The sequence below is a fragment of the Myotis davidii genome, unplaced genomic scaffold (genome assembly GCF_000327345.1).
Source record: "Myotis davidii unplaced genomic scaffold, ASM32734v1 scaffold392, whole genome shotgun sequence".
Lineage (NCBI taxonomy): Eukaryota > Metazoa > Chordata > Mammalia > Chiroptera > Vespertilionidae > Myotis > Myotis davidii.
The window spans coordinates 2,165,561-2,189,035 of NW_006284244.1; the positions used below are offsets into that span (position 1 = coordinate 2,165,561).

General features: G+C 38.3%; 1 protein-coding gene across 1 annotated transcript in view; it reads left to right on the forward strand.

The window, feature by feature from the left end:
- The window catches only part of GUCY1B3 (guanylate cyclase 1, soluble, beta 3), a 42,057-nt gene that overhangs the window by 9,349 nt on the left and 9,233 nt on the right, over positions 1–23,475 (forward strand). Inside the window, exons 3-7 of the mRNA XM_015568512.1 lie at positions 7,643–7,743; positions 9,699–9,817; positions 17,663–17,860; positions 19,852–20,082; positions 21,944–22,077. Coding sequence (XP_015423998.1) covers positions 7,643–7,743; positions 9,699–9,817; positions 17,663–17,860; positions 19,852–20,082; positions 21,944–22,077 — 783 coding nt within the window. The remainder of the gene's footprint in view (positions 1–7,642; positions 7,744–9,698; positions 9,818–17,662; positions 17,861–19,851; positions 20,083–21,943; positions 22,078–23,475) is intronic.

The window sequence follows — 23,475 nt, forward strand, 5'->3', positions numbered from 1 at the left end:
TGGGCTTGGAATGGTCATATTATGTGCTTTCCCCCCAAAAGCAGGACCTATGACCTTCTCTTTTCCAAAGACAACCAGTTGAGCATGGAGATGGACAATAAGGATGTGTGTTAGTACCACCCGTTTTTGTTTTTGTCGCCCCTGAACTTTTCAAGAACTTTCACAGGTTATTTTGCTTGTCATATTTATTTATTTATTTTATTGATTTCAGAGAAGAAGGAAGAGGGATGGAAACATCAATGAGAGTATATTGATCAGCTGCCTCCTGCACACCCCCTACTGGGGATAAAACCCACAACCTGGGCATGTGCCTTGATTGGGAATCTAAGTGTGACCTCCTGATTCATAGGTTGGCCCTCAAACACTGAGCCACAAGGGCCAGGCTGCTTGCCATATTTTTTAAGGTGGTTTGATTCACCAACTGGCACATCTGCTACAGGAAATCAGAGCCTCAGAAATTGTGAGCAATTTGTTTTATTTTTAGAAGAGCTGTGACCGGATGTACTCAGGAGGCGAGTTGACGATAAAATGGGTGGCTAATAAGCAAATTCATTTGTCTGCTGAAGCTACTGAAAAGGGCTCATTTGAAATGTTTGTGCATATGGTTTCAAAATTCAAGCCATTATTAATGAAACTCTCACGTGGTAAGCTGAACACAGTCAGAAAAAAAAAAAGGAATTATATATGAAGAGTGATGTTACTTTGCCAAAATCTGTGTCACTCATGTGAGCAGTTACTGTGACTGTTTACAGTCCTTGGATGAGTGAACACATTGAATCAAAAGGACTGGCCTTTACCAACTGAAAGAGGACCCCAGCGGGAAGCTCTCTCAAACCAGAGTCTGCCCTTCTGGGGATTCAGACTCATTGGGAATCATTGGATTGGGTTATTGAAAATTGAGAGCCATTAATGCTTTGCACCCACTCACAAAAATATATATACATTTTTAATTAAGATATTGCTTATAGTTATTATCTGTGTGTTTTTTTTTAATATATATTTTATTGATATTTTACAGAGAGGAAGGGAGAGGGATAGAGAGTTAGAAACATCGATGAGAGAGAAACATCGATCAGCTGCCTCCTGCACACTCCCTACTGGGGATGTGCCCGCAACCAAGGTACATGCCCTTGACCGGAATTGAACCTGGGACCCTTCAGTCCGCAGGCCGATGCTCTATCCACTGAGCCAAACCAGTCAGGGCTATTATCTGTGTTTTATATTGATAGATTTTAATTTTAATAATGGCTGACACAAACCAGCATTCATGATCCTTTTCAGCTCACTACAATGGAACATCCCAGGATTTATTAACAAGACAACACCTACATACTGTTGTTTGTAGGACATGCTCTGTGATAAGGGTCTTTAAAGGATCAGGACCCCTTTGAGCTGTCACTGATTGGGCTGATTGTGTGATGTACGTTGACCTTTTCTGCCTGAGACCACACCCTGTTCTGAGACTACTTTCTCAGATGCCTGTATTTAGGATCTCCCATTTCAGAATACTCATTTTTTCATACTTCCAAGGGAATGTATTTACCTAAAAGCCAGCAATCCTTTAGAATACTAAACTTACTTGAAAAGTGCATAATAGCTGGAGCTCAGGTTCAGAATATTAATTCAGTTTTGTGCATTCACATTTTGGATTTAAGGAATATCTCCTTAAGTAAAGAGTTGTTAAAAATGTTGCCTGGATATTTCTGACAAATTATATATATTTGTATATATTTAATTAATAATAATTAATATATATTAATCTTTTATATGTGTTTATTTATTTCAGAGAGAGGAAGGGAGAGGGAGAGAGAGATAGAAACATCAAGGATGAGAGAGACTCACTGATCAGCTGCCTCCTGCACCTGGGCATGTCCCTGACCAGGATCGAACTGTGATCTCCTGCTTCATGGGTTGATGCTCAACCACTGAGTAACACCAGTCGGCTATACTTTTTTTTTTTTAAATAATAGAACAATATTTTGACAGTAATATTTGATTGTTTGATTTTTAGTAGGGACTTTGGAAACTCATGGGGAAATATTTGTAACTACTACATTCCTTCACTTACTTTAAAGCTTGCATGCATTTATTGAATGCATGCATGTTCTACACCAGGCACTTGGGTTAGGCACCAGTGATTAAAAATCCAAACATCAAAAATCATAAATCAAAACCACAAAATACTACATATATATATATATATATGTATATATATATATATACACACACACACACACACACATATATACACACACACACACACATATACTGGAGGCCTGGTGCATGAACTCTGTGCACTTGGGGGGTGCCTCAGCCTGGCCTGCACCCTCTTGCAGTCCAGGAGCCCTCGGGGGATGTCTGACTGCCATGGAGGCGGGAGAGGCTCCTGCCACCACTGCTGCACACGCCAGCGGTGAACCCGGGTTCTGGCTGAGCAGCACTTCCCCTGTGGGAGCACACTGGCCACCAGGGGGCAGCTCTTGCACTGAGCATCTGCCCCCTAATGGTCAGTGTGCTTCATAGTGACCATTCAGTCAACTTGTATATTAGCCTTTTATTATATAGGATATATGCACACTACCCTTTGGGGGAAGGGTAAGTGCTGCAAATAAATGATCAGTTTAAACTATAACAAATAGCCATCTCTAAAAGTAACTAGGAAATGAATTGCTACTTGGAAAAATTTTCATTTATAAATTCTCAGTTTTTAAACAGTTATTGTAGCTACAAATGTATAGAATGCAATTATTTGCCATTTTTCCCCAAGTGAGAGTTTGTCTTCAATGACCATGTGGCCTGGAATTCTTTTGTTTATTACTCCGTTTGCACTGTAAATTCTGTTCAGTTTAATGTATTCAATCAAGTCTCCCTAAACTGTTTATTATAATATCTCCAATTAGCTTTTCCTCTGATAAGGGAAAAAGATGAAGAATGGGCTACAGAAAGAAGGGAAATGGGTCCCGAAAGATTATTAAGTCATAGAGATCAATTTTGCCTCCTGGTCTTTGCTCTGATGCTAACTTCTCCAGGCAGCCTCCATGCTGACTACATCTAGCATTGCATCCTGCCCCTTGCTCCTAGGTGCTGCTCTCACCCTTTATCCTCATCTACTTCCTTTTGTAACATCTATCACCTCATCATAGATTATAAAATTTGAGCATATATTATGCTTATTGTTTATTGCTTGTTTCTGCCAGCTAAAATGTAAACTCTACGAGGACAGGGACATTTATTTTGTCCATTGGTTTATTTAAAGTGCTTAGAAAAGTCCCAGGGCATAATAGGTGCTCAAATATTTGTGGCAAAACTCACTTCCCTGAGGTGGGGTATGGAGTGGGGAGTGGTGGAGGGCATTAGTGGGAAAGAATAAAGAGTGACCCAAAGCTCCCAAAGATTTTAAACATAAATATAATAAACAAGGAATCCTAAATATTTTGAAGAAGTCATTGGAATTCAGTGTGAAAGTTTTAATGGAAGTGATTATTTCCTTTCATGTCCTACTGTTTCATTTATTATTTCAGCCTTCCTCCAGGGAACATGTTGGGTTGATCAGTTTAGGAAGCAAAGCTTAAAAGATAAGGGAGTTTATTTCATTAAAAGGAAAGCTAGGAAAGAAAGGGTGTCTTGACTCACGGTTAGGGGAATTCTAGGGCAGTGGCCATTCCTCTATTTTATCTAGAGGGGCTTTGTATTCTGTTTGTACATCATTCACGTAATGGGTGCTATGGATTTGGTGCTTCCAAGAAACTGAGGTGGTTCCAGAAGTTATGTCATTTGATTTATCCCCACTGGAAGAAGCAGAATAGGGCACAGTGAGAGCATGAACTAATTTGTATTTTATTATATATTTAGCTAAAATCAATTGATATTTTATTAGGATGCCCTAAATCAGAGGCTTTAAAATTTCAGTCTGTAGAGCAATGCTGTTGCATAACAAGGTATTAGTGACAACGTGAGAAAAATTAGTCTATCCACGTCCTTCAGATCGGCAACTCCATTTCCAAACATTTATCCTATTTTACACAGAAATATAAATTGTTAGCTACCAAATATTCATCACAACATTGTTTGCACTTATGAAAAATAAGAGCAATCTAAATATCTACTAAAACTTTAATATGTGTATAGAATACAATTTTATGCAGTCAAGGTATAGAAATATACTTAATAATAAATGGATGTCTATCAAATAGTAAGTCGGGAAAGGGGGTTTGAAAGCAGTATTATCTAGTGTGTGTTATTTATACAAGTATATTCAAGCATGAACAAATTGAGTAACAGTGTGTATCTCAGGATAGTGGAGGATTTTTTTTAAGCTTTTTTCTTATACAAAAGGACCCTGACTTATGATGGTCTGACATAAGATTTTTTGACTTTGTGATGGGAGGAAAGCGATATGCATTCAGTAGCAACCACATTTCAAACTTTTAATTTTGTTCTCTTCCCAGGCTAGTGATGCTGAACAGTGTCAGTGAGCTCAGCCAGCCACGCGGTGGCGAGGGTGAACAGCTGGTACTCTACAGTGTACTGTGCTGCCAGCATTTTCCAGATACTGTAGCCCATCAGATAAATGCGATATTCAACACTTTATTATAAAATAGGCTTTGTGTTAGATGATTTTTGTCCAGATGTAGGCTAATGTAAGTGTTCTGAGCACAGTTAAGGTGGGCTAGGTTAGGTGTTTAAATGCATTTTCAACTTAAATATTTCGACTTATATTTCCAACTTATGATGTTTATTGGGTCACTTATTGGGACATAAGCCCACCATATGTCAAGGAGCATCAGTATTTTGTATTTTTATACAAATAGAAATTAGAATGCACAAGGTACATAATAGCATTTATCAAAAGATAAGTCAGTGTTTGTAGATTATATTGTTATGATTTGGGGATATTTCACTGACTTTGAGTATTAAAAAGATTTGAGGATTTTGAAGATGTGTTTGTGTATGTGCAGCAAAAGGGAGGAGGATTTCACATCAAATTTTTGAATATATAGATAAGGGAAGTGCTATGGTCATTAGTAATATATATAATTTTTCAACTGCTTAGAACATTCTTTCGCACTTTATTTCTTTACACTTGTGGGTTATATAATTGCTCCCATTTTAGAAAAGAGGGGTTTTAATGCTCAAGTGGTTTATTTGATTTGTTCGTGTTCATTTGGATTGTGGGCTCTGAACTGAAATTTCTGTGCCTACAAAATTATGCTGTGTTTTCTTTTTTGCCACATGCACTGTTAGGCATAACTGCCAGCAAATAAATGGTATGCTCTGAAGGACACAGGGTTTTTAAAGACCATCTCCATCCCACCTGGACCTAAGACATGCCACTATTTGAACTGTTCCCTTGAGTAGACACTGGCAAAGCCATGAGCAGCAGCTGTGGCAGCATAGCTTCTGAGGAAGAGAAAGTGGTTGGGACTCCATGTGGCCGGCCTTGGCAGCATTTAAGGAGCTATTTCGAGCTACTGTGTTGAAAGTTTACCTAACAATAGTGGCTAGTTTCTCTTGTATTCTCCTGGCAGTGTACAAGAATTTAGAAGATTTGGACTGAGAGTCAGAGATTGATATCCAAACTCCACGTATTTTTTGTGAATTGAACATTGGAACAGTATCTGGGAACTTGTCATTTCTCTTCCATTGCTGGCAATATTTTGGACAATAGATTTTCTGTCCCCTTTGGACACTAGTTTGAGAAAAACAATCCAAATCCTATCAAAATAGATATATGTATACAACCATGACAACTATTAACAGTTACTATAAAGCCCTTTCATTAATACTGGGTATATTTTGAGCTACTGTATGTAATAGGCTAAGGATATGTTAGAACCGTGGTCGGCAAACTGCGGCTCATGAGCCACATACGGCTCTTTGGCCCCTTGAGTGTGGCTCTTCCTAAGCCTTAGGAGCACCCTAATTAAGTTAATAACAATGTACCTACCTATATAGTTTAAGTTTAAAAAATTCGGCTCTCAAAAGAAATTTCAATCGTTGTACTGTTGATATTTGGCTCCGTTGACTAATGAGTTTGCCGACCACTGTGTTAGACCCTTGTAAGCCCCAGGGATGCCATCCAACCTTGGATAAGAACAAATATGAGACAGAGGTGGTACTAGGGATGGTAAGTTCTAGATCTGATTCTGACCGTAAGTTATGGCCTTCAACAAGATACGTCACCTCTCTGGCCTTTGGTTCCCTTCTCCGTGAAACAAGACATACGGCTCTTTGGCCCCTTGAGTGTGGCTCTTCCTAAGCCTTAGGAGCACCCTAATTAAGTTAATAACAATGTACCTACCTATATAGTTTAAGTTTAAAAAATTCGGCTCTCAAAAGAAATTTCAATCGTTGTACTGTTGATATTTGGCTCCGTTGACTAATGAGTTTGCCGACCACTGTGTTAGAAGATGATTTCAGTACACTTGGCACTCAAACTTTAATACGTTGAAAGCACAGCTCTTTATCTTACCCGCCTGTCCACCTCAACAGTCTTTCCCAATTCAGCTGCTATCTGAATTGGGGACAACATCTATCCAGTTGCTCGGGCCAAAACCTTAGTATCATCTTTGTGTCCTTTCCTTCTCTCACACCCTCCATCCAGCCTCTCAGCAGATCATGTTGAATTTGTCTTCAGAATATATCCCAACATGGGCCACTTCTCACTCCCTTTTCTGCTTCTGCTCTGAACCAAGTCAGCGGCATTTCTCGCCAGAATGTTGGCGGTAGCCTTCTCACCGGTCTCCTTGCTCTGTCCTAGGCCCTTTGGTCCATTCTCAATGCAGTAGCAGGGTCGATCCCTTTAACCAGGTCCACTAGTCTCAGTGCTCATATCACAAGTACCAGGACCCTCCATCTCTTTCAAGTAAATGTCAGTCATTCCAACATCCAACCTCACGTTACCTCTCTGATCTGTTCCCTGACAGCTACTCTGCCCTGCCTCTGTTTTAGCCCCAGCCCCCGCTGTTCCCACAACTCCCCAGGCTGCTCCTGTCTAGCCCTTTGCATGTACTCATCCCTCTGCCCAGAACACACGTCCCCACTGGCTCATGGCTCACTCCCAGAGCTCCTTCAGACTCCACTCAATTTCCGGCTACTCAGTGAGCTGCCAATTATTGTACTTGAACTCCTTATGCTTATCAGGCTTTATGTTTCTCCAAACAACTTACCATTATATTTGTCACTAATGAGTTTTATGCCCCTTCTGTCTCCCCTCCCGGAATATGAATGTTCCAGGTAATCAGGTATTTTTGTTTACGTTACTAAACACTGTATTCCCAGTGCCTAGAACAATGCCCGGCATAGATAGGAACTAAACAAATATTTGCTAATTATTTATTAAACCAAAAGTCATTTCTTGGTTATATTTAATATCAGGTGTTGGACTGGGTGTTAAAGTACTATAGAAATGTTATCCCTGCTAAAATATACTTACCTATGTCCTTTTAATTTGGGGAGGGGGATGTGAAATAATTTCCTCTTAACCACCAGACTTTTAAGTACAGCGCATTGATTTAAACAAATTTGCCAAAAAGAAGTTATATTTCAGATATAAAGCCATTCTTTATACAATCATTGTAATTATAGAACCTATTCTTTTATTCCAGCTTTTTTTCTTTTCTCTCTCATTTTTGTTTTCCAGAAAAGAGGCACAATTAGATGAAGAAGGACAGTTTCTTGTCAGAATAATATATGATGATTCTAAAACGTATGATTTGGTTGCTGCTGCAAGCAAAGTCCTCAGTAAGTTGAATGTGACTTTCCTTCTTTGGCCAGGTTACACATACAAGTGCAAAGGAATGCATAGTCCATTATATAGTGACTAGAGGCCTGGAGCATGAATTCGTGCACTAGTGGGGTCCCTCGGTCTGGCCTGTGGGATTGAGCCGAAACTGGCTCTCTGACATCCCCCGAGGGGTCCCGGATTGTGAGAGGGTGCAGGCCAGGCCAAGGGACCCCACCGGTGCACGATGGGGGACAGGGAGAGATGTGAGAGGCTGGCCAGCCAGGAGGAACCGTGGGAGGGCTCCAGGGCATGTCTGGCCCATCTCACTCAATCCGGATTGGCCGGACCCCAGTAGCAAGCTAACCTACTGGTCGTAGCGTCTGCCCCCTGGTGGTTAGTGTACGTCATAGTGACTGGTCGACCAGTCGACTGTCTGTCCCCTGGTGGTCAGTGCACATCACAGAGAGCAGTTGAGAGGCCTTAGCATATCATTACAATATTATGCTTTGATTGGTTGAACAGCCGACCCTTTGATGGAACATTTAGCATATTAGGCTTTTAGTAGTATTATATAGGATGTACAGGGATGTAGGTTATGCATTGCATGACCCTGATGGGAAGACAGTTACATATAATGTTAGGCTCAGGCTATGCTCAGTTTATTTCTCCTTTTACGAACTCTTTAGAGACTAGAGGAGCTCTTTGCCCCTCCCCACAGAAAGCCATATGTTGGGGAAGAAAAAATAAATGATTGCTTCTTAATGTAGTAATTTCAATAATGTAATAATACATTACTATGTCAACAGCACAGAATTGCACAGTGTAATAATTACTCATTACTGCATTGTGGAATGGAGAAAATATGATTCCCAAATCTCTTTTATAATAAGTTTTGTTAGCTATTGGTAAAAGAAACAGGAAATAGATCTATGTCAGACAAAACTTATGCAATGAAGGCAAAGTTAAAAAAAATAGCTTTATAAAAACAAGTCTGAAAGTAGTGTCTCTTATTCTCAGAGTACTTAATTTATAACTAGGCTTTGGGTAGAATATAAAAAAAGCTTTTCAGCTTTGCCAAATATAACTAGTAGAGCAAATACTGTCTGTTGCAGAATATAAGAATTACAAAGAAAAATGGTGAATTGTTAATAATAAGAAGAAAATATCCAATCTCATTTGTAATCAAATTGAAACAAGTATGATTTTCTTTCATATAAATTTGTCAATTTTTGAAAATTAACTATCTGTGTAGTCAAGGATAGAGTTTAAAAATAAATCAGACACTTAAAAAATATTTAAACCTTTTAAGAATTTTTCCAAAGAAAATTATTAGTTTTATTTGCATTAACATTTATGTGCTTTCACTTCAGGGTTACTTATAGTATCAAAATTTAGAAAAGCTTACATTTTGAATAAGGGGATAAATTAAACAAAATGTTGCATCTCTGTGTTGAGTGAGGTAGTGATTGAAATTACAGAAAAAATCTTAAAGTTTTAAGAAATAATAATTGGATATAAACAAAAAAGCAGGAAATTAGGGTACATACTATATGTAACCAATTTATTAATATGTGTATTGAGATAAAGAAAAATCCTTCTATACCAAAATATTGTCATGTGCATTCTGGATGATTTTCAGGCTCTTCCTGTATTTTTCAGAAAAAAATAAGTTCTAAATTAAATATACATTTTTAAAAAGCTTAAAATTAATTAACTAGTTTGTCATGGAAGCCGAGAAACTGATTGCTTTGCTATTAAGTACAAATGTACAGTGTTAGCATGGTAATGTATTGTCTTCTCAGGTTTCATTGTATTGTCCTGGCCAGAAATTTTTCATGTGATGTATATTCACCAGGCACAAAAATTGAGGATATTTAACATTTTGTTGTTATTCGGTTATCTTCCTTCTTCCCATGAATAATAGCCTACGTGTATGTTTTGTTTTTATTGTTCTTTCAAACCTATAAAATAGATCTCAACGCTGGAGAAATCCTCCAAATGTTTGGGAAGATGTTTTTTGTCTTTTGTCAAGAATCTGGTTATGATACAATCTTGCGCGTCCTGGGATCTAATGTCAGGGAGTTCCTACAGGTAAGCGATTCGAGGTCTTATTAAAAGTGCTAAATTCATGATACTTTAACATAGATTCTAGCATCCTATTGTTCAGCCAGCTGTATAAGAGTGTCTTGCTGCTGAAATGGAATCATAGTGACATTTTTTTGGAATTCAATAAAATACTAGTTATTAGGTCTTGAATACATTTTTAGCATTTTTGCTTCATATTTTTTCTTTTAGCCTTTGATGACTATAAATATGCAAGTTGTAAATTAAGGTTCTTTGAAAAACTCATCATGGCCTATTGTGGTATATCCAACTGCCCTTAAAAAAATGTTTTTATTGATTTCAGAGAGGAAAGGAGAGAAGGAGAGAGAGAGATAGAAACATCAATGATGAGAATTGGCTGTCCTCTGCACACCCCCTACTGGGGATTGAGCCTGCAACCGGGCAAGTGCCCTGACTGGGAATCAAACCATGACCTCCTGACTTACAGGTTGACACTCAACAACTGAGCCACACTGGGCAGGCCCAACTGCCTTTTTTTTAATGGTAGTATTTGATACTAGTTTTGGTTTTATGTTTGGCTCTACAACATGGTTTTATTATTATTATTATTATTTTGCAAAGCATTCCTTAATTCCTTTATTTTGCATAGCATAAGCAAATAGTATGTCAGTATCTACGACTTTCTATCCGGAGCTTGTTTAGGAAAAAGCCCGCTGGCTTACAGGTGCTCTGCCACCAAAGCAAATTTGAGAATCATAACTCTGAGTTACATAGTAATTAATGTAACTAATTAATTAAAGAATCTACTGGAGAAAGGAAAGTAAGAGGCCTTGCAAAGGCAATTTCAGGTGCAGGACAAGATAAATAATGTCACCAAACGCCTTTGTCTTATAGTCCTGCTAAAATTACCTTACAAGATTTTTACTAGTGAAGCACACATTCGATGAAAGACTATTTTTGGATTGTCTGTCCTATTTTAAGCAGAGGCCATTTGTGAGACCTTCTTCTTGATGTGTTAATGTTGAAAATTATGTGGTTGTTTGTAAAGGATATTTCCAAACTGGCTGCCTAGAGCCGCCAGATCTTGCTGGAAAATGATGTCAGTGCAATAGTAGCTGAACCGAAGCCCAGTTTTGAGGGAATGTAAACGACTTCCAGTCCAGCTGCATTATTGATTTAACAGCCAAAATAAGAACTTTGGTGTTTAATCAAAATGTCTGTTGTTTACACAGTGACATTTTTCTTATAAACTTAAAACAGCATTAAATCAAGATGGAAACTGATTTGCGATCGCCTGCCGCGGATTTACCTAACTACTGGGTCCAAGAACGCTGCCACTTCCAAATGGAGTGGCTGCCAGGAGATGTGTAAATTAAACGAGAACAGGCTGTATTTAAATGAATTATGTTAAATGGATTTCAGTGTGATATTTGAAAGTATTTTAAGACTTTGGATTTTGAAATACATCTTCCTTTTTTTTTTTTTTAAACTGTCACCTTATCAACAAAGTCTGAATTTGCATTTTCTCTGTCTTAATTCCATCTTTCTCTCAATGGCCACGTTTACACAGCACGACAAATGTTCACATTGTTTTTGTTTTACGTTGGCTCGTGGTGGCCACCTGGTAAGGTTGTCATGGTGCCGTGAGAGAGCAAGCCGCCTCTGGTGTGTTCCTCTCTGTTCCAGGGCTGCACTGTTAATAGGATAGCCAATAGCTATATGGGGCTGGATTTGGGGAGTTCTATCACTTTTCTTCATTCCCCCTACACTTCTGTGTAAAGATTGGATGATTTCTCTATCTCTCTCATGACTCCTCCAATCTCATCTCTATTCTATGACTTGGGTGACTTTTCTGAAATGCAAATATATCTCATCATACCATTAAAAAAAAATTTTTTTTTCTTAAACCCTTCAGTGATTCCCCATTGCTCATTGGGCAATGTCAAAAATCGTTAAAATGACTGAAACCACTTACATTCCCTATACATTCTGCCTCTCCCTCTTCTGCAGCCCACCCAAACATAACTTTACTTTTTTTTTTTTTTAAATCTTGCTCTCTTTATCCTCTGAGTTTTTGCATCTGCTCTTTCCTTCATTTGGAATACTGTTCATGCTCCTTTTCACCTCGATAAATTCTGTTTATCCTGCTGGTCAAATTACTTCTTCTGGGTCATTGGCATTTCTCATGTTTTCATAGTACATTTATTTTCCCAGCCATAGTTGTTCTCATACTGTATTATCATTTCCTGTTTGTTGGGCTGGAATGTAAACTCCATGAAGCCCAGAGACCATGTATAATCTCTTAATGATGGTATCTCCACAGATACAATCTGTCTATCTGGGAATGAATATCTGTCTTTTTATTTTTTTTTAAGAAGATGTGCTCTTTGTGTAAAAATAGGAAGCAAATATGACCGTAGCCTCAAGATTAAATGTTTTTATAAAATATATTTTATTGATTTTTTACAGAGAGGAAAAGAGAGGGATAGAGAGTTAGAAACATTGATGAGAGAGAAACATCGATAAGCTGCCTCCTTCACACCCCCTACTGGGGCTGTACCTACAACCAAGGTACATGCCCTTGACTGGACTCGAACCTGGGACCCTTTAGTCTGCAGGCCGACACTCTATCTACTGAGCCAAACCGGTTAGGACTTAAATGTTTTATTAAGAATAACAAAAACCCCCTTTTAGATGAAACTATGTAATTTTATTTAGAGATAAATCATAGATAGAATATAGAGGAGTAGACAGCCACATACTAAACTAGACTGATTTCCTTGAGTTGGAAGCTTTGAGTATTGGTTATCATTGATAAGATAATATATGGCTTTCAGGAATGGAACCCAAGTCAGTCCACAGCAGGGCTACCAATTCATTTTTAGTGCTGTTCCGTTATTATCCCATTATATTTTCTTTACCCAGTGATTTCACAGAGGTGAAATGAAATTAAAATAAGCTTCTAAGGATGCCAATGCAATCTGAGAGAAGAGTTAGAATTTAAATCATGGGCCTGTTTAAATATGCATAGAAATCTCAGTTGAATCATACTACAAATATTCTGTCAGAGTTTAGGAAACACTGGCTCGTTCAGTGGGCGGTTTCACCCATTCCCTCAATTCATATACGTGGGGGTTCCTCTCAGGGCCTCTGTGCAGCCTGTAGTGGGATTTCCAGGTCACGACAACTCCATGTTTTGGCCTCCAAAACACAGCGCTGTGGCCAGCCCACCAGGAGCAATCTGGGATTGATGACCGATCTAAAATCTTAAATGTTTGTCCAAAGTGTTATTCTGGGAAATGTGAGGATTTTCCTGAACAGCTGTGAAATTCTAATACTTCCCTAAATTATTTACAATGTTTCTTAGAAAAAAAATGCTCCATTCATTTTATTTTTAACTTTTGGATTTCCAAAGGACCTGTTTTTTTCAACATCCAAAACGTTAATTTCTGTAACCTGCAGTTTTTAAATGGACAAGTGAGGACTTTAAAGGAAGATAAGTATTTGAGTAGCTGGTATATATTTTCATAATATTGATTTTCAAATACAGTATTATATAAGTGGGATTTTTTTTTAAATATACTTTATTGATTTCTTACAGAGAGGAAGGGAGAGGGATAGAGGGTTAGAAACATCGATGAGAGAGAAACGTCGATCAGCTGCCTCCCGCACACCTCCCACTGGGGATGTGCCCGCAACCAAGGCACATGCCCCTGACCGGAATCGAACCCGGGACCCCTCAGTCCCCAGGCCAATGCTCCATCCACCGAGCCAAACCGGCCAGGGCAGGGATTTTTTTTAAAAAAAAACAACACATGCGTTTAAGAGCTATAGCGTAAGTGAAATATTTTACACAGGCAATTCTATAATTACTTGCCCTTTTTCTTTAAAATATTTATCTTGAGAGGATGGTAATGATAGTTATATGTAATTTCAAAGTGTTATTATTTAAAGAATTTTAGTAACTGGTATAATTTTTTTAAAATCTTACATTATTTCTTAAAAGAAAAAAAATATTTTCTGTGTCTTTTCAGTGGGAGGGCTATTTCTCAAGGAGCAGCTCCAAGGAGAAAAGGCAGGAACAGGAGCCTTCAAGTGTCAACTTCCTTACTCTGACCTCATGCTGCTCACACCCTGACCTTGGTGCTGACCATTCTTATGGGGTTGTGTTTTCCACTTTATTGAGGTCTTGCCTGCTTAAATTTCTCATGTTCAAATTCTAAGATGACCCCTTTCTTATAACACTTAAAATATTTGTCAAATTACAGGACTCGCACAAGTAAATGTTGGCGTTGGTCTTGTTTGTCAGAAGTGTGAGGAATGAAAAGAAAGGAAATGTTGCGTTCCATCCTTTTTCCTTAAAAAAAGAGGTTTGCAAGGACTGATCTTAAGATTTCTTCCAGATCTCAGTGCCAGTAACGTTCTCCAGTAACACAGATAGCTCCCGCTTTCCCATCCCCTGGGATTCTTAAAGACGGAAACATCTCTCTGTCTCAAAACTTTCGAAGCGAGGTCTTACTCTGCCCACTTATGTGGATTTTAGGGATTTTTAATTAAATGCCCGGGAAGCCTGGAAAAAGAAGTAGCTGAGTTCTAGAAATTTTGCCTCTGTAATTGTGTATGCACTCATTTTTGCCGTGCATATTACAAAGAAAATTTGCATTTATGTAGAAACATTCCGAGATCTTTCAACATATAGAACTTCAGTGTTTCTCAGTGGAAGGATACATTCTCTTTGGCTGCCTCCATCTGTGGAATGTGCTACATGGAGCACTCCATACCGTCTCCCGGATGCCAGCACTCGTTTTTCTTCTGCAAATGATAAGCACTAGGTGACAAGATGAACTGGACTCATGGGTCTGAGAAAAAGTACATTTATTTTGCTTCTCCCAAAACCAGTTAAATGATATCAGGGTGTTAAGATACAAAACGAAAACCTCAGAGTAACTTTTTGGCATGTGAGGCAAAAAAGATGGTAGGCCTGCTCTCTAGCCCTTTCCCGTGTCCTAATTTCATAAAGCTGAGAAGAATGAAGGGGAAGCACATTTGAGGTTTTCTTTATTGATTCTTGGAATCTACTTGTGCTGGAATATATGTATGTGTTCACTTTTTTTCCTTATGTTTAATGTGTATACTTCCTTTTTAAAATTTTTATTTTTTTCATCACTATTTATCCCTCTATGCCCTCTTCTACCTCCATCCACCCCCCCATCCACCCCAACAATCACTGTTATCCATGAATTCTCTCTTTTTCTTGCTCAATCTGCCCCCCTGCCACACACACATAATGTATATACTTCTTTGTAATGTGTATATTTTTTTCTTTGTATACCTGCTTCCACGGGTATATTTAAAAAAAAAAAACACATAGAATACCAGTTTTAATATGAAACTTTTATTCTCCAAAATACATTGCTACAGCCATGTGGATAAATGATTAGCTTTGTATAAATCATACTATAAAATGTAGTCAAGGTTTTATCTAGGCTATTTTAAGAATCTTTTTTTGGCCTTCAATGTGGCTGTAAACAATTCTAATCTATGGTGAAGGTACATTTTTAGCAATATAAGTGTACTCAAATGAAAATAATTTAATTTTTAATCACGAATTCCATTTCTCATATTAGATAGGCTGTGGCAATCACTTCAATTTTGAAAGAGTAAAACCAACTAAGGAAAGCTGTAACTTAAGAAATCCCAAGAGTGTTTTTATGTTAGATGCTATCTAAAGAAAATCAATATTGCATTAAGTGGTGTTAAAGCTTTCATGTTGCAGGAAAGCACTTAGCTTGTCCATTTAATTAACAGTAAATTCAATAAAACAGTAAATCTCTGGAGACTTGGTTACCGCAAAGACTAAAAGATGAACATTCTGACTTCAAATGTTTTGCTTTCCCACTTGCTTTGAAGCAATAAATTAAGCAACATGCTATTAGTAATATTTATTTCTTTATTTAAATAAAAATGGCTCAGCATTTAGGATGAAGTGCCTATCTTTTATTTAATTTAAATTTTTTTAAATTGATTTTTAGAGAGAGAGAGAGAGAGAGAGAGACTTAATTATTATTCCATTTATTGATGCATTCATTGGTTGCTTTTTGTATGTGCCCTGACAACCTTGGCTTATCAGGACGATGTTCTAACCAATTGAGCGATCGGCCAGGACTAAAGTGTCTATCTCTTTGTGACTCATGACGTAGCTGCATGTAGAAATGTGTTAATACAATATTAACAAGATGAAAATAGATGAGTATGAAAATGATATAGGCATATTGACTTATGATATAAATACGTTGCTGTATTTGAAAATTACAAATTTCAATTTTTTACAGAGAGAAAATTGAAACAATATTATTAAAATATATTTTTCAAATTATTGGTTGACTTATCTTTATTCCTTTAAAATGAGCCACAACACAGTACTGAACCTGAGGACATTAAGTACTTACCTAAATGCAGCAACAAGCTCAATTTTGGCTTTGTGGGAAATGGAGATAAGTATAAAACTCTTCGATCATTTTTTTTTTCCTCACCAGATTTTCTCATAAAGTTTTGTTGTTGTTGTTAATCCTCCCTTGAGGATATTTTTCCATTGATTTTTAGGGAGAGTCGAAGAGAGAAGGAAAGACAGAGACAAACATTGATGTGAGAGAATCACATTGATTGGTTACCTCTTATATTTGCCCCAACCAGGACCCAGGTCGGGGAGGTGCCTGCAACCAAGATAGCGTCCTTGACTGGAATCGAACCCGGGAGCCTTTGGTCTGCAGGCCAACGCTCTATCCACTGAACCAAACCAGCCAGGGCTCTTATAACCTTTTTGCGACATCAGCAGATGGAATCTGGGAGGGTTATGTGTCCAGGTCTTCCCTTCTCAGAAAAGAATTACCCTGAGAAGAACTTGTCATAGGAAGAACGCCTCGTACTACATAACCAAGTAAAATAGTTTTGGGACTCAAGCAGCTTGTAGTCTATATATTAACTTCCAATACTTCGTGTCTGTCATATTTTACATGACAATAGCAGCCCCTACAGGCGATGGGGATGAACTGATGTTTTTGCTGAGAGGTCCTGGAGGCCTCTCTCCTCCCTTCACATAAGTCTCTTACATCTCAGAACCTGGAACAAAGTATCATTCTCATGCCACCATCTCTTTGACCTTCTGTCATTACGCTTCTCTGTCCCTATAACCAGGAAAGGGTCCTGGCTTTGAAGGTCTCATATGATTAGCTGGGTCCACCAGGATCATGCAGGACCTCCTTCCCAATTCAGGATCCATAACCTTGATCCCATCTGCAAAATCTCCTTTGCCAGGAGAGGTATCATATTCAAAGGAATTGGGGCATGGAAATTTGGGGGAGCACCATTATTTTGCTTGCTGCATCTGGGATGTGCTTAGTGTTTTATATATATCATTTTAGTTATCTCCATTTTATCAGAAAAAATCAAGTCTTAGAAAAATTGGGTAAACTGCTATGTTACCATGAAATGATTTGCCATGCATATATAGCTGCCCCAAACCTCTAAATACGTATATTTTTGCTTTAGCCCTAACTATGTTTCTTTTTTTCTGCTTCAGGCATTCTTTTTTTTTTTTTACCCCACTTGTTTATTTATCTTTTCTTAAGATGCATTAACTATTAATAGCCACGGATGTTTGTTTTAATTACTCTACTTGAGTTTCAAGTTCTCTGTGGTTCTTGCCTTACAGATGTCTCAGTGCCGCAAGGGAAGGGCGTGCTGTGTGAATGTTTACTCGGCTGATCTGCCCACTAAGCTCAGATTGAGCCTTCTGTCTTTATCTTGCTTTCCAGGAGTCAGCTGCCATTGTGGGAGCATTGTTTATTCATCACCATTTCCTCTTCATTGCAGAACCTCGATGCTCTGCATGACCACCTTGCTACTATCTACCCAGGCATGCGTGCACCTTCCTTTAGGTGCACTGATGCAGATAAGGGCAAAGGACTCATTCTGCACTACTACTCAGAGAGAGAAGGACTTCAGGATATTGTCATCGGAATCATTAAAACAGTAGCTCAACAAATACATGGCACTGAAATCGACATGAAGGTAATGATCAGTAATGGAGATGCTTCTAAATAGAGATGGCAGAATATTAAAAGTGGTGCTCAGTGAATTTACCTTTAATTCTTGCAGCTAGTGGAACTCACCAAAGTTATATCTTATATAATAAAACCCTAATATGCAAATCGACCGAATGGTGGAATGACTGGTCGCTATGAACTGACCACCAGGGGGCAGATGCTCAACATGGGAGCTTCCCCGTGGTGGTCAGTGTGCTCCCACAGGTGGAGTGCTGCTCAGCCAGAGCCGGGCTCACGGCTGGTGAGTTCAGTGGAGGTTCCCGCCACCGCAGCAGCACTAAGGAGCAATGAGCCAAGCGGTAGGGAGCAGCAAGCAGGCGGGCGGTAAGGAGCGAGGGGTCCTGGATTGTGAGAGGGCACAGGCTGGGCTGAGGGACCCCACCCCCATCCCCAGTGCACGAATTTCATGCACCGGGCCTCTAGTACTAGTATAAACCGTAACACTGGCATCACCAGAAGTCTATGCTTGGCCTTGGCATGCAAGGATATATAGGAATACAGGCGATTTTTCCCCTTTGTCTCAGCAGAGTTCTTTTTATACATTGCTTAATTTAGTTTGCATTCTCTGTGAGCACCCCGTAGCTGGGAAGCAGGAGGATATGGGACTGGCTAAGCTGTGTCCTTCAGAATACAAAAAAAAAAAAATACCCTCCATAACACGGACAGTCAAATTCTATGGTAATATAAAATTAGATATTATATTACTGTGCATTGTTTCCTTGTGCGTTTTCTTGTCTATCCCTGAAATATCATTGGAATATCTTATTTTGTGAACTAAAAGTTTTGCTTTTTTAAAAAAAATTAGATTACTTGTTGAAAGAAGCCAGGTCTCATACTTTAAAAAGGTGTTGCTATTGATAATACAGGTTGTTAGTTTTAGGTGAGAATTTCAAGATATGAATACAATCCTATATAATGAAGAGCTAATATGCTAATTAGACCAGATGGTGGGTGGAATGACCTTCCGGACGACCTTCTGAATGACCAGTGGGTGAGGCCGCAGGGTCCTGAGGAAGCAGAGGCTGGGAGGACTGAGCCCCTTGCACGAATTTTGTGCTTTGGGCCTCTAGTTATGCAATAAAGAGAACCATCATTTTTCCATATTTAATCCAGACAGTCTCTTCCAGTGAGCTGCTTTTTGTGTGCTCAGCATATTCAGCCCAAAGAGCCATTTTTCAGTGGCCCCAAATTTGAGAAAAGTGGGGAGAGGAACACCCTATTTCAGCCTTATGTTTTAATGTATCCTAACCAACTTGGTATTGTAATTTTATAGACTTGCCAATCGATGGGTAAAAAAGTGACATTGCATGTATTTTTAAATATGTGCCTCTATTATTTTATTTTTGTCTGCAAATATTATTTTTAACATGTTAAATAATACTACTTGTATAGTGTGTAGGTCATTCATTATAGTAATGTGCCAGGCTTAGAGGCTAAGCCAGGGGTAGGCAAACTTTTTGACTCAAGGGCCACAATGGGTTCTTAAACTGGACCGGAGGGCTGGAACATAAGCATGGATGGAGTGTTTGTGTGAACTAATATAAATTCAAAGTAAACATCATTACATAAAAGGATACGGTCTTTTTTGTTTTGTTTTGTTTTATTCATTTCAAACGGGCTGAATCTGGCCCGCAGGCCATAGTTTGCCTACGGCTGGCTAAGCACACCAGGATAAGAGATTGCTTTTCCTCCAATTCTACCAGAGTCTGTACAGGCTACTAGGGGACTGATAACAGATTCACAATTTTACTGTGAATAATTATTCAGTCTTCAAGTTTCATAAATAAATGTCCAGACAATGTTTTCTATTTTAGGCATGTGTAGCATTTGCACACATTAAATTTTTAAAATTAACCCTCTAAATGCAATTCTCAAAACCAGTTTCTTAGGTACTTAGGCCTTTTTAAGTAAATTGAAATGAAGACAATTAAGACCATTTTTCCCTTTGGCATCCAGGTTATTCAGCAAAGAAATGAAGAATGTGATCATACTCAATTTTTAATTGAAGAAAAAGAGTCTAAAGAAGAGGATTTTTATGAAGATCTTGACAGATTTGAAGAAAATGGTACCCAGGACTCACGCATCAGCCCCTACACCTTCTGCAAAGCTTTTCCTTTCCACATAATATTTGACCGGGACCTAGTGGTCACTCAGTGTGGCAATGCCATATACAGAGTGCTTCCCCAGGTAAATGACATCCCACTTCATTGGGGACTGAGACAAAAGGCCATAAAGGTGCTATTGTTACATGTGGACATTCCTTTATTTACCTTTCAACTATGTATTACATGGTGTGCAGCATATCGTATATTACATAAATTGTTTAAATGTGAGCATAGTATATTTAAACATAATGCTACCTTTCCTACAACAGGTTTTTTCTTTTTTTTTTTTTCTATTAAAAGTGGGGCAAGTGCTGCCCTGGCTGGTTTGTTTTTTTTAAAATATATTTTATTGATTTTTTACAGAGAGGAAGGGAGAGAGATAGAGAGTTAGAAATAGAGATGAGAGAGAAACATCCATCAGCTGCCTCCTGCACATCCCCCACTGGGGATGGGCCCGCAACCCAGGTACATGCCCTTGACCGGAATCGAACCCGGAACCTTTCAGTCCACAGGCCGACGCTCTATCCACTGAGCCAAACCAGTTTTGGCTTCCCTGGCTGGGTTTGCTAAGTGGTTAGAGTGTCGGCCCATGGACTGAAGGGTGAAAGGTCTCAGGTTCGATTTCTGGTCAAGGGCACATACCTAGGTTGCAAGCTCATCCTTACCCCAGTCAGGACCTGTGCAGGAGGCAAACAAGTGATGTATCTGTCTCACATGAATGTTTCTCTCTCTCTCTCTCTCTCTCTCTCTCTCTCTCTCTCTCTCTCTCTCTCTTTCTCTCTCTCCTTTCCTCCCTCCCTTCTACTTTTTCTAAAATTCAATGGAGAAAATATTCTTACATGAGGATTGAAAAAATAAAGACAGCAAGTGGGAATGCTATACTTTTTAAAAATGAGATAACGGATAACTTTCTAATAACAATCAACTTTCACTTATTTATTCATTGAATGAATATTCACTGGATATCTACTATCTGAAAATAGCTTTCAAAATCAACCTTTGACATGTTCAGGGAAAAGAAGAGAGCTTAAAAAACACTAAAAATGACAGAGCTTATCATGGGACTGGGTAGAACAAGCATCAAAGGACAGCAGTGGAGGCCATGATGAGACTCGCGTTTGATTGGCATTATCCTGACCCAGTTGTAAAAACCTTCCTTTCTACTCTACCAACTTTTGGAGTTGTACCTGACATGTATCCAGAAATAATTTTTACTTGTAATTAAAGAGACTTGATAGTCCAGGATTAGCCCACATGGGATCAGGCATAAACCTATAAATCCAAAAAGCCCAGGCTTTTGCTGGCTAAGGCTCTCCCTCATTATTATCAGAAATAATAATGGGAGCTTTAAATAAATATGTGAACAGTAGTATACCTACTGGCTTTCTGTGCTCAGAGAGAATTAACTCGTTTATTTGCAGTGTTTGTAAGGGAAGCACTATATTTACACCCTGGCAGAACTCTGGTGAAATCTCTCCCTCGTTATTAGCTGGGTGTGTTACTTGGCCTGTCTCTGTCCTTGTCCCTTATAAGCAATCAGTAACTGCTTCCTATTATTATTATTATTAACCATCTCTTGATAAACTGTGTTTGATGAGGGTCTTGATATTTAAATTTCACTTTAAGCCATTGGCATTTAATAGGTCATGCTACATTTTCAAAGAGAAATTTCCATTCTCCGTTGAAAATACTTTTCTTATTTTTGTGAGATTATTTTTGAATATTGGTCATCTGAATCCATATTAGGTTTTATGTTCATGGAACTATTTGATGTCCATTTAATCACCGAGTTGCATAGGTCAAGATATGAGTCCATAATTGAGGTAACTTTCCTACAAAATAATATATTTCTGTGCTTATATACAATTGAGCTGATTAATCTAATAATATAAAATAAACATTGTTTTAAATAGGTGTTCTTTTTCTTTTTATCTACATTTTAGCTCCAGCCTGGCACTTGCAGCCTTTTGTCTGTCTTCTCTCTGGTCCGTCCTCATATTGACATTAGTTTCCATGGGATCCTTTCACACATCAATACGGTTTTCGTATTGAGAAGCAAGGTAAGCAAGATATTGTTTTATTAAATGTGAGTAAGAAGGGTGAGTTACATACTAGAAGTGTTCTGGGGGGAAAGAAGCCATTATGCCATTCTAGAAGTTGGAGGAGGTATAGCTAGATCAGAAGCAAACCTCAAAAGGAGTCCTATTTCAAAGGTGACACTGTTGAGTTTTTATTTTCCGGAGGAGCAATGAGACTCTGTCACCTGGTCAGCATTGACAAAAGTAAGTGTTGAGAATGCCTCGCTGGGACAACCCAGCTTCACATATTAAACCAACATCTTTTAGCCCCGGTATAGCTGCGATGTCCTATTTTAGGAGTCAGAAGAACTGATAAAGATTTTTTTTAAACTTCACCCACTTCCTTCAAGTGTCTGTTATTCTTGGTTCCATTTTTGTGATGGAAATAAGAATGATAAAATATTCATTCAGTTGATAATTTAGGTAGTACCCAGATCTCACAGTTTCTGTCTTTGGGATTGATAGAGCAAAGGTGTCCTGAAGTACACACTTCATCCTTCTTACAGCCTTCCCAAAGGTCCTATGTACACATACTTTATGTATTTGGAATTATTTCCAGGTGTTCTGTGAATGCAGGGGTGAGGAGTGGCAAGGCTTGTATTTTTTTTTTTTTTTTGGTTTTTTTTTTATTTAGTGTGTTTTTTTAAGACAGGGTATTATATCGTAGCCATACTGGAAAACCAGAAATAATAATGGGAGCTTTAAATAAATATGTGAACAGTAGTATACCTACTGGCTTTCTGTGCTCAGAGAGAATTAACTCGTTTATTTGCAGTGTTTGTAAGGGAAGCACTATGTTTACACCCTGGCAGAACTCTGGTGAAATCTCTCCCTCGTTATTAGCTGGGTGTGTTACTTGGCCTGTCTCTGTCCTTGTCCCTTATAAGCAATCAGTAACTGCTTCCTATTATTATTATTATTATAGCATTTTATTCAATCATGTCTACATATTCTGAAGTGTAAGTCGATTTTATAGTGTACCTCTATCCCTTTTCCTTCTTCTCTCTCTAAAATTATCAATAAAAACAGATTTTGAAAGACAAAAGTAGGGAACATAAACTTTATTTTTTTTATTAACAATTTGCATTGGTCTAATTATATATTTATCTGCCATCAATATTGTTTTTTTTCTTCTGCTTCTTTCCAAGTAGAACTTTAGTATTCGAGAGCTTCTCAATAGGAACAGTTTCTATTCATGGTGATGAAGGTTTCTATGGAAACAGAGCAGAAAATTTGGAGTCTATTTCTTAACTATCATATGCAGAAATTAGTTACATAGTGACACACATGCAGATTGTTATGTGGTACCAGTCCCTGTGTGAAAAAAGACATACTCACATTGAATTTTAAGAGATCAACTAAGAGCAGTTTTACTTCTAAAATAATTTCAAGATAAT